At 40.6% G+C, this 12,382-nt stretch overlaps 1 protein-coding gene across 3 annotated transcripts in view; it reads right to left on the bottom strand.

The window, feature by feature from the left end:
• Positions 1-12,382, bottom strand: part of R3HCC1L (R3H domain and coiled-coil containing 1 like) — a 46,764-nt gene that overhangs the window by 13,255 nt on the left and 21,127 nt on the right. For all 3 annotated transcript variants that reach the window (XR_009155695.1, XM_058187912.1, XM_058187913.1), the window contains one exon: positions 5,909-7,710. Coding sequence is in view for 2 of the 3 variants with exons in the window: in XM_058187912.1 (XP_058043895.1) it covers positions 5,909-7,710 (1,802 nt within the window). In the remaining variant the exon portion in view is untranslated. The remainder of the gene's footprint in view (positions 1-5,908; positions 7,711-12,382) is intronic.

Raw genomic sequence — 12,382 nt, 5'->3', positions numbered from 1 at the left:
ATTGGCAGGGTTTTTCTTAGGAAATCTTTGATGAGGCCACCAAACCTGCCTCACGGTAACAGAACGGACATTGATCCTTGCACCAAATTGCCTTGTTCTGGCCATTCCATTCTGTTCCAAAGACATGTCTCTTCCAATAAGGATGCCAAGTCATTTTGGCTGTGTTGTGATTGACAGATGGATGCTGATTACGATTGCTGCTGCTGATCTGTTGACAGAACTCTTGTCCTGGGTTTTTAATGGTATACATCAGCACATACCCTGTTGGCAAGGAGGACTATAACTCAGGCAGATTTCTGTTTTTTCAAGCATCCGTACCAGGACAAGCCACGGTTCCACAGGGAGACTATAAATTTCACCTCTCTTGAGTCAATAAAAGACAATAATTCAGATAATTCTTCCTGGAAAGTGAATTTGCGGTAGGAGCAAGTAAGAAAAAGGTGGCAATCCAGAGAGGAAGAGGTGGAACTGTCGCAATAGGAACATAAAGAAGGATGCATCTTGCTGGGTTTAATAAAACTAAGGCATGAACCTGAGCATTCAGAGTTCAAGTGAACAACACTACAGCCCAGCAGGATCAGGCCTCAGACATGCTTGATGGAGCAGAGTGCTCATAATATCAAGTGGCATAGAAGATTATCTGAGATTGTGGAATGCACACTGCATGAGCACCCCTGCCCTTCACAAACCACTGGGTGCAAGGAGGATGACAAGTCAAAACAGGACAGTTCACAAAATGCACAAAAGATTAGAATTTGCCTCCAGGGACCACTGGAAATAGAAGACAAAGTTTCTTAAAACTTTCCACGTGTATAAATTGCGATTTTAATTGTGAAATATGAGCCAGCCAGACAGCTGCTCATGCATATGTGCATCAGGTAATGCGGTGTGTAAGTAGCTTTGTATTGTTACAAGTATGTTTAAAAAGCTTCATACATAATGAGAGTGTGAGCCCATTAATGTTGGAACTTCCTATCATGAATTGCATAAGGAACTGTGAACTTAACTGCGCATAAAGTCAGCTTCAGTTTTTGGTTGAAAGTCGGCTTTCCAAAGAGTACTCATGCCTGTGGCGAGAAAGGTGGATGTTCAGGCAATGAGGGGAAGTAAGGAAGGAAGGAAGGGAGGGAGGGAGGGAGGGAGGTTACGGTAAAGAACTGAGTAGCAGAGGCTGCAGAAACCTCACTCCCATTGGGAAATTAAAGATTTTGGTGTCACTTAATATAAATTATCTTTCTTGAAGGAAAAATGATTTTCTGGCAGTCAAAATAAAAAAGGTTAGATTAATTTTCAAATTCAGATTGTAGAATAATAATTTAAAAAATCCACCCAAAACTTTAGAGTTAAGAATCAAGTGGTCTAATATCAGAGCGAAATCCTAATTTTCCTTGCTAAATGAAAACATTTACCCAAATGCTAAATTAAGTGAATAAATCTTGTTGCTTTCACCAGACAGATAAGATCACTGCAGCCTTTAAACTCATACATGAGCCGTCCCCACTTTCAGCCCTTTCAATACAGCCACTAGGCATGTTGGCTTGAAATGATGAGAACTGTGATCCAATACTATAGGAAAGGCTAAGGTTTGGGAAGTACAGGGCACAAATCCTAATTTCACATATATCACCTAAATGTATATCCCTGCCCTGCCTCACTCCAAAGAAAAACACACATATTTGTGTTCCTTCCTTTCCCTTCAATACTCACCAAGATGAAGACTAACATGATGCTCCTATCTTCCTCATGTGTAAACATTAGAGCCCTAATATACAACCTATAATCACATTAGATAATCACATTAGAAGTATTTTCTCCGGAATATGCCAAAATTTTCTCGCTTTTCTTTTTCTCATGTATAACCCTCTCTCCCTAACCTTGGTCTTATATAACAAAATGAGTTAGATTGACCTTAGAAAACTCACTGGGGCAAATAATAGCACAGATCCTGCTTTATTTAGATATGAGTTGTTTGTGAAGGATTGTTTTTTTTTATCCTCTTTTTTATCTCACCTTATTCTTTCTTCAGCACAAACAGAAAGATATGGATAAATGCACCTCTGCATTAACAAGGCTCCAGCCGCTGCAGAAAAGCCAAATTCTACCTTTTACCCTTTTACAGGAAATTTCCATTGGGCATTAAATGAATTGCATTTTAATGTATGCAAAGATCTCATACAGTAACATATGCAAACTCATTTAAAGGAGGGGCGCATCTCACAGTGAATATAACACTAAGGTAGTGCTTGCTAGTGTGAACTCTCCCTTTGTTCAATTAGGTTGCCCACCAAGAATTTTTGGGATACTTGAATACTGATTTTTCCCACACGAACAAGGAATACAGCTCACACACAGCCCAAGATCTGTCACTGTGGGCATCTCAAGTCCTGTTTTATCCACATAAAATCTTGTACCTCATTAAAGTGATACTATGGGTAATTGGTCTCAACAGAAGTCTTACACGAACTCGTTTTTCTGGCTATTGTCCCATATTCACTCTTTTTATTAACACAACATTTTTCTTCGTTAAGGTAAATTTGTGGCATTGCACCCTTTTGTGAGGCCCTCTTAAAAGAATCTTTGTAAATCCACCTGCTTCATGATCCTGGAGCCCTGTTATTTCATAAGTCTGATGAAAGGTCCTTTCTGGTAAGCAGAGGAGGAGAGAAATCAAATCTAATAACATGGATTGGGAAAGTGTCTTATTGATGCAATCACACACAGAGCTCCATGTTCATTAAAGAAAATATGAGAATCCCAAAATGCACACACACATACACATGCACACACTTATAGCCTATTTGGTAAACAAGCAATGGTGGTAGAGACACTCAAAGGAGTGGATCTGGCGCAGTGGAGCTTAATGCCATATGTAATCTGTCAAAAATCTTGGTCTGGCTATGCTGCAACCCAAACTTCCAGCAATCAGATGTTTTGGGCTCTACTTCTCCCTCTGCCATTTTTGATGACTGGTCACAGGAAACTGCAATTCCGAGTTTTGGGGAAAGCTGCCCTAAATCAATGACTTCATAGATTCCCCTATAAGATCTTCCTAACAAAGATCACTGGATTGTTTTCATTTGGATCCTGCCTTCAAGGTTAAAAGATTATGTTCCTGTTTTGGTTTGCTTTTCCTTCTGTGGCACATGGAACTGCTGGGCCTTTTCTTTTGTGAGTGCAATGGTACAGTTACTAGAGTTGAAGAAAACTGTGAGCTATAAGAGCTGCCTACTGAAAAAGGGTCAAGAGCTTGCTTCCTTGACAGGCTATATCGCCCAGTTTTTATTAAAGAATCAAAGAATCAAAATATTAAAGAATATTTTACCTCCACTTTCCCAGCTAGGAAGGATGCATTTTCTGCCAAGCAAAAAGGAAGATGTAGGAAAAAAAGAAACTATCCCTATTTTTAAGATTTAATGCACAATGTGTATTGATATAATTTCTCTTATAAAAGCAGCCACAGACTTAGTTCAACCAAGCACAAATATTCTACAATGCTGAATTCATAGTAATGCAAAGTGATCACTAGCTTTATGGTTGGAGCAAGAGATACCCTTACTGTTCCTGGTTAGTGTAGACAACAATTTCCTCTGACAATACCAACAGAGCAGACCAAGCCTTATAGAAAGCAAAGGACATAACCGTAGGAGAGATAATCTAAAATGTTTTTCCTTTCCCAATGCCTATCAGTATGCAATATAGTTTTTGAACTGTAAACTGTCCAGAGTCATTGATTGAGATGGGTGGCTATAGTAATTGAACGAATGAATTAACAAATGAATGAATGCAAATAATTCTCCTGCTCATTTTTCAGCCCAAAGCACCAAGCAACCTATCACAGCTGCAGAAAAAATGTAAACGTGGTAAGATGCTCCCTTGCACAAGGATTCATTTGCATTTACTGGGCATGGGCAATATAACTTTTGAACTGTAAACTGTCCAGAGTCATTGATTGAGATGGGTGACTATAGTAATTGAACGAACGAACGAATGAATGAATGAATGAATGCAAACAATTCTCCTGCTCATTTTTCAGCCCAAAGCACCAAGCAACCTATCATAGCTGCAGAAAAAATGTAAATGCTTTAAGAAGCTCCCTTGCACAAGGATTCATTTGCATTTGCTAGGCATGGGTGAAGGATGCCCAGTGCCTCTGAGGCCTGCCTATATTGTGAAACAGACATCCAGTGCCACTGATCTGTACACAGCAATTGCATTCCTGTTGCTCTTCCTGTTTGAGAAAGGAAAACTGCACTTGAGGTGCTGTCATGTCTGCTGAAAACATAGGAACGTAGAGAGCTCTTTTCGGCCATCTATGCCACCTGTGTGATCTGGGTTGGTAGATTACCTGCTTAGTAAGAGAGATTTAATTTCTAGACCACAAAAAAGTGGAATAAGCAGAAGTGAATCCACAGCCATTTCCTGTCAAAGCTGGCCCTGTAGAGTTTTAGCAGGTTCCATTATATGGAATTTAAGCCTTGGTAATGAGCCTGCTTAGTTAATTTCAGTGGTTTGCAGGAGCTATTAGCAGCTGAATCAACTCAGATCAACTCTGACTCCTGAGCAGGCTATATATGCAGTTTGCAGCAATATTAGGATACTTTGTTACTTTAGGTACCTTTGCGTCACTCCGAAAGTACAAGGCCGTGATATTGATTTAAGCTTTAATAAGGGTCCTCAGCCATCCAGCCAACACGGAGATTTCCTCGTAAACTGACGGCAAGGCAGCACATTCCCTGGGCTGTGCTTCTCATCGCCACGCACTCATTGCTACCCTTACAGGGCAATATGCTAACAAGCCAAAGCCAATTAAAAAACTGCCATTTTCATGAAGCTTCACAGTCCATCTTTCCATGCCTGGTGTTCATCATGCTGAAGCTGCTCGATGGCAATGCAGGCCCCGCGCACAGCACTTCCGCCTGCTTGATTACATGCATTTTATATACTGTCAATGGAGGATATTTCTTTATTGCGTTCCAGGGCCTGGCCTTGCTGAGCTTTAGCCCACTGCAGGTGTTGGGATTTATAAATAATCATTCATGTTGCTTCTCTTTGTTTTATGATTTCATCGCCAATGTTTGTGCTACAAGCTAGCCATGCAGGAGGCAGAATTTTCTTCCAATTCCCACTGCAGACCGTACGTGATCTTCCCTGCAATTTATCAAAGAGAACAGGAAGCACGTCGCCCGAAAATATTATTTAATGGTCATCCCTGATAAGAGTTTTTCTGGGTGAATTACTAACCCTCATGGGCAGCGGATGGGGGAAAATAATACAAACCTCTACTAAACGTTCAAAAAAGAGGGTATATTTTCACCAATAGAGTTGGAGCTTTGCAGATTTTATTATTTCTGGAATTTCCTTTTGCTTTTTGAAGGTACTGCAGCAGGACAGCCACGTTAGTATATGACAGCAAACAACCAGGAGTCACCTTTTCCAATTAACATATTTTATTACGAGGCATGAGTCTATGCCTTTTAATAAAGTCTATCAGAAAAGGGGTTATTGGGCTCTGGTTTTGTTTTTTCCTTCCTATGAAGGCAATTGCCAATTTTCCTACCCCTGTATACCATTTTCCAATGGTGTCTACTCTTCTTCACCTCCCAATAATGCAAAAATTAAAAAAAAAAGTTTTAGAAAAAATACAAAATTACAAAAACATTTATACGCATTTTGACTGATTTTCCAGTTTACTCTGAGCATCACGGTTTGAATTTTTCAGCAGAGAATTCTATGTGTGATGATTATGGTTTGATCTTCCAGGAAAAAGCAGGAAGTGACCAGACTGAGCTAGCTTTGATATAAACAAAGATTCTAGATTTCGAGCTGGCCATGTCACAGGTCTCTGACATGCATGCAATTCTTACCCTTTTGCTTCAGCTCTGGGGGAAAAAAAACTCAGAATACTCACCTGCTCCAATAATTGTGGATCCAAGCAATCCCCATCATCATTAAACAGGGCATCCCAGCTCTCATCTGCCATGTTGTCAGCCTCACTGTGACTTACAAGATCAGTGCTGGTGTTAGTGGTCTCTTCCGAACTAGATGGCACACGATTTGTGGGTCGTTCTTCTCCTTTGCCTTCAGAGGGATATTGCAAGCTTGTACCCAGTTCCCCCAAAGCTGGCTTTTCCGCTTCTAAGGGTGTTCCTGTTCTCTCCAATATGCTTACTGGACAAGATGCCATCTTCTCAGAGGCAGATTTCAGAGACCAGCTGGCAGTCTCCTTGGAAGGACAAAATGGCTCCACACTACTTCTGCTCTCAGGGCTCTGGTCAACCAAGTCCAAAATGCTTTCCTCTGTTGTCAGTGCAGCCTTTGCCTCAAATGTCTCACATTTATACTGGCCTGTCTCATCACACAGGCTTTTCTCCTTATCGTGTTCACTATCACCTCCCTGTAACTTTTCATCACCTGCTACCTTAAAGAAACAATTGGGGAGATCATCTATCTTCTCAGAAGTCCTGTCTGAACAACTAAAACCTATAGACACGTTTGAATTATCTGGAAGCTGCTCTGCATTCTCCATGAGCTTATGTGTCTCCGCCTGAATTAAAATGTTCTCATGACTATCAGCAGCCACTGCAACCTGATCAGAGATAAATTTAACTGAACGCTGGGAGATACAGCTCTCATTCTTGTCGCCATACTCACTTGCTTGTGCTGAAGCAGGAACACTCCCCTTTGCATCTTCAACTCTATTACATTCCTTTGGCTCTACCACAGCACATTCTAAGATGCTATTGTCACTCATTGCTGTTTGACTGGAGCTGCTTTGCTCTATATATTTGCATCTGTTATACTTGGTTATCTCCATAGGAAACCGGTGGCTTTTATCAATGTGCTCCAGCAAATCACAGTTACTTATGTGTGCTGAATCAGAGTTTCCTTCGTCTGTGTAGATGGATGAACCACCTGTATATGCCTCTATGTTATCTGGAATCCTCTGGTCTTCCGTTCCAGATATACTGTTCTTACTTATTCCGGTCAATTCTGAACCACCTTTACTTAAAAGCTTTGTTCTGTTGTTCTTGAAAAGCAACTTGCTATCTTCGCTTAGCATTTTCTGTTCCAAGGAATTCTGCCTACCACTTTCACCTGGTCCTACTGCTTCTGAGACAACTGCTGCCCTCTTGGTCCTGCTGGTGATCTGCCTTTCTGATGGGCAGATATGCTCCTTTTTCCAGGAGGTGTTGATACTACTAATCTCTGGCTGGAGATCTGCCATTCTTTCCCCTGAGACAGCAGATTGTACAGTACAGCACTCATGTGTCTCTGTTTCGCTCACTCCAGTAAGAGTTGGGTCTGGGAAGCTGGAGGAAGAGGAGAAGTGATGTGAAGTGGCCTTCTGATGGAACGTTGGACTCTTCTCTCCCTGAGCCTTTGTGCCTTGGTTTCTTTGGCAGAATGCATCATTATGGCTTGAGTCCTGGGGAAAAGTTCTTCTCTGTTTCTGAGGAGACCTGGCATTTTCCTGATCATCCTGAAGCAGCCCTTTCCTAATTTTAGGGTTTTGTCCTGCCTCACACGCTTTAACACTCTCCTTCTCTGTGGTGGAGCCATGACTCTCCCTCCCGTATTTGATGGCCATGGAAGGGCCACTTTTTGAGACGGCCATCTCACGTCTTGCTCTTGGGACATACAGAACCATGTCCGGTTTCCTAACTCGTACTCTGGTTTTGTCTGTATCTGGCTGCATGGTGTTATCAATATCTGTAAGAGAGAGAGAGAAAGAAAAAGACAATCAGTTCAATGCAGTAGCAGTTATGTAAATTAGCACAACATACTAATTAAAATAGAATTCATCAGAGCAGATTTGAGGTGGTAGTACTTTTAAAAAATTGTTCTGAAATAAGGAAAACAAAAAGGCAGAACCCAGAGGATAAAGCAGAGCTGGTTGTGCGCGATATTGTACACAAAACAGCCTCAGTAACTGACATTCCTCTGCCAAAAGCTCTACTTCTTAAATACTTTGGCATTTTGATTATTCTTTTGATCAATGAACTACTTGAGCATTTCTTATAGGTCTTGCATCAGATTTTGAGGCCATCAGATCTCCTTTGTGGTTTCTTTCTTTATTGCTAAACATTTTCTGATATTGCTCTCAAGAAAGGAGGATAATCATGCCTAAATAAACCACAGTAATTTTGCACTAGGCACACAAAAAAAGAGAAAGATATAAATCATGCTCATCCGATGGAACCTAGTATAGCTTGTTATTTTTAAAAACTGGTATAAGTAAGCTTCAACCTGCTGCCTCCTGCATGTTGGTACCCTAATCCCAGCTGCTTCATACTCTAATCAAACTCCTCTCAGGGTTTTTATCAGCTTTGCCACTATCCTGTAGGAAATCACAGTGGTGTTTGTCATAAGCTCAGCTATCCTTACAATACCCCAAACTCTATCCAAAACCAAAAGTTTCTACGTTGCATTTAAAATCCACATGAATACTTTTGTTCAAAAAGATTTTGAGAATAAGACAGTTACAGAATAAGTATGTTTTAGGACAGGTGAAGCAGCAAGTAAAATAGGTATGCAATTTTATTCTATATTGTAATTCTAGTCTCTAGCCTCAAGGCTCAAGCTGCTGCAAATATCATTCAGTGTCTCTGCTCTAGAGTGGGAGGAAAAAAATCTTTTAAAAAATACCCAGATTTATTAACCTATACTCTGCACAACTGGCAATTTGCTTTTCTCTTTATTTAAAGAATATGTGCAAATTTCCAGGATAAAAACCAGTTAAGATTCTCTTCTATTAATTAACAAACCAATTCTTGATCATGTAGAAGACACCCAATTTCTATTTGCCCTATCACATTTTAAATGTGTTGTGTATTAACTGACTGGCCAAGCTAGCTGATTTGAAGAAAATTGCTTTTATAGATATATAGGCAATTGTATAAATTTTGGAGCAATTAATGAAAGGAAGCAGAACTATCTCTTAGAAGGTGAAAAGATAATGTTCTGCTGGGTCAGTGAAGCCTAGGGAAGTATTTACCAATTTCTGCATGACACACAGCACCCACAAAGTTCAGGAACAATAGAGAACCTGCCTTATTATATTTTCTGCCCGAGAGATTAAGGGGCAGACCACAACTCAGTGATAAGACTACATGTTTTGCATGCAGGAAGCGATAGGAAAGAGTTCTGCTCTTCTGGTCAAAAGTATCCCTTCAGTTTCAGTGGACAATACTGGCTGGATACAGCATAAGATGGCCAGGTACAGATTAAACTTCCTGTTTTGCTACTTCTGAAAAGGAAGCAATGGAGGTTCCTTGCCCAAATATTATTATTATTTTTTTAGAAAAATATTGAAGCAGCATTCTTTGGGAAAATAGGAAACAAGTTATGGGAACAGGATAGTATTGTATAAAAAACTGAAAAAGATATAAGTCTTTGACTTGAAAAAGGAGTTTTCCATGGGTCGCTTGCCTATTTCATCTGAAGAACTAAGTTTAAGCTTTCAGATGCTGTATGGGTCTATAAAGAGCACCAGTCTCTAACACATCTTATCCTTTCTGCCTCTATATGGAGATGAAATGGATACTTACTTAAATCTACTAAGCTTTACAAAGGAAAAAGGAATCAGAGTATTCCTCTTCCTCCTCCTCCTCTTCCTCCTCCTCCTCATCTCTCCCTCCTTCTCCCTCCCTTTCTCCTCTCCAAATGCCATGGAGGGGATTTTGCTAAGCCCCTTAAGCAAAAGATTGACAGACTATAAAATGTCACATGTTCCAAAAATATATAGCATATATGGTATTAAATGATGGTTTACGCATTAATAAGGCAAGAGCAAAGATACTGTATTGAACATACCACAGGTATATAAAGAGCTCAGTTTTATGCATTTATCTGTATCTCCTAACAACAGTTATTGAGCGAGACAGGATTTATGGCAGGATGGTGGTATTTACACAATGTGCTTTTTTGGTTCAACAATGGGGTAAGTGTGCTATGAGAATATTACGGCTCAGAAAGGAGTAGGGCAGATTCATTTTAATCTCCCAAGCCCTGAGTTTATTCTGGTTTAAGCAATTCAAGGTGTTGGATTATCACCTGTAAATCCCTATTTGGCATAGGGTTTGGTTATGTGAACACCATAACCCAGTTAAAATGGGGAAGTTTTCTAATCCAACCCAGTCAGTCCTCCAAGAAAGAACTGGAGCTCTTTAGAGAATAGTGAAGAACTAATAAAATAAACAAAACCTTGCTTGATTAACTTCTTAGAAAGATCAATGGATATCAATATTAACTAAGATACAATTACCCTTGCACTCATTTTGTTGACAAAGTTCTGAGTAAACAGGTGGTGATAGTCTAAGCCTACCTTAGTTCATCCCAGTCATACCAACATAAAATGACATAATGTCAGATGCAAAAGACCAGGTCCACATTAAACTGATATATTACTATTCATGCCTATGCACAGGAATCTACTCAACTAATGGTTAGCAATATTTTGGCAGTAGAGAAGCGTCAATGGAATTCAAGAGGTGTTGGACTTAGTCCATTTGTGGCTACATAGCAACTCTAGGTTGATTCGTCTTTTGACTCCACCCTCAGGTTCTACCATTCCTTCACCTAGATCTGAAGAGATTCAGAAACGTACAGAAATGTTAGAAATACACTCATCATAAAGTCTACACTAACACAGAATCTTGTTCATTTGCCAGCTATCTATAAGAATACCAGTTGGCATTTCCTGTCCTGGATCAAACCCACTTTCAAACAAGGAAGAGAACAAAGAACTCTGGACATGAAGGGAATTTAATATAAATGCTTTGAGGATTCCCAAAGTATTGGAAATGTAAAGAAAATCTCTTTATATTTCCAATCCAAGAGATTCCAATCTCTTCTTAAAAACTTCCATGTTGGAGCATCCACCACTTCTGGAGGCAAGTCGTTCCACTAATTAATTGTTCTAACTGTCAGGAAATTTCTCCTCAATTCTAGGTTGGTTCTCTTCTTGATTAGTTTAACCATGGATGAATGGCCAAATTTACATTTGCAGCAGATTACAGCAGGCTAGTTTACCACTCTTGGCTCCTTGTTTTTAAGTTTAAAAAATTTCCCATGATTCAAAGCCAAGAAAAAATGCAAGGTACAGTCTCCCTTCATCATAAGTCCATATTCCCTTCCAAGACCGAAACAGCTCCATTTGTTTCCTCTTATTCAATTCCCCTCAACCTGAAACCTAACTGCTACCCCACAGCCCCAGGTATTTGCAGCCCCCTTCTGCCAAGGGATATTTATTTTTCATAAGCTTTGGCACAAACAGCCAAGGCTGCTCTCTGCCAGGCCCCAGGCCCCTATAAATATGCATCAGGTCACGTTTATAGAGACAGATGGCTTCAGGGTCTGTCCTCTGGTAAAGGCGAAGAAAGAGTTGGAGAAGGGTGTGGCCACATGATTAATCACTGCCCACTTGGTTTAGGGGTATTCATCATGGCCCGCTGTCAGGTAAATCACTGGAAAAAACACCTCTCTAGTAATTAATGGGAAGTGACGGATGGACAGCCCCTGGGTCCATTAATCTGGACTATCAGCAGCACACCAAGATTATGAATGTCAGGATGTATAAACTGTTTACCAATCAATAGCACCAGAAATTCATCCAAGGTTCTCATTTCCGAAGCTCCTCCGGTACGAGGCTGTTTTTACCTTTTTCACCCAGCTCCTCTCTTTTCATTTCTCCCCATCCTTGATTTGCAATAAAATCACCACTCAGTTCACCCAGGATAACCTAAAGAGTGACATGGGTTCTGGAAGAAAAAGCCCGCAGCAAAAGAACTAAGAAAAACCTTTCGGTGTCATCTAGGCACATAGATGCCCTCAAAGAGTATAGAACAGGGGTGTGAAACTCAAGACCCGTGGGCCGCATCTGGCCCATGGAGTGCTTAGATCTGGCCCACAGGGTCACCCTGGAAACAGTGGAGGACTGGCCCGCTGTGCTTCTGCCAGTGAAAACAGGCTCCCAATTTCCATTTTCAGCTAGGACGCCTTCCTGCAACCCTTTGCCACGAGGCCCTCCTGAGCTCTGTTGTCGTTGGCAGAGGGTTGCAGGAGGCCGTCCCAGCCGAAAACAGAGCCATTATGCTACTGAAACAGCATTGTAATCTACCACAGACAGGTAAATGATTAAGTATCTAAGTGGTTAAAAACATGAAGCTGGGCTGTGTTGTTGGGGAGGAGCCTTTTGTCAGAGTGCCATGGTTAGAAAAGAGCAAACAGTTCTACTCATGCTCTCCTCTATAGAGTCCAGCCAATCTTTTGAACTAGAAAAGCAACCTCATAATAAAATGTTTTATTTGAAGCTCTAAGAAACCATGGTATGCATGACAAATTTTATAAAGAGTCCACAGACTGTTTCATGATCAAGACACAG

Source organism: Ahaetulla prasina, chromosome 6 (assembly GCF_028640845.1).
Source record: "Ahaetulla prasina isolate Xishuangbanna chromosome 6, ASM2864084v1, whole genome shotgun sequence".
In the NCBI taxonomy this organism is placed as follows: Eukaryota; Metazoa; Chordata; class Lepidosauria; order Squamata; family Colubridae; genus Ahaetulla; species Ahaetulla prasina.
This window is presented reverse-complemented; position numbering and strand designations above follow the sequence as displayed.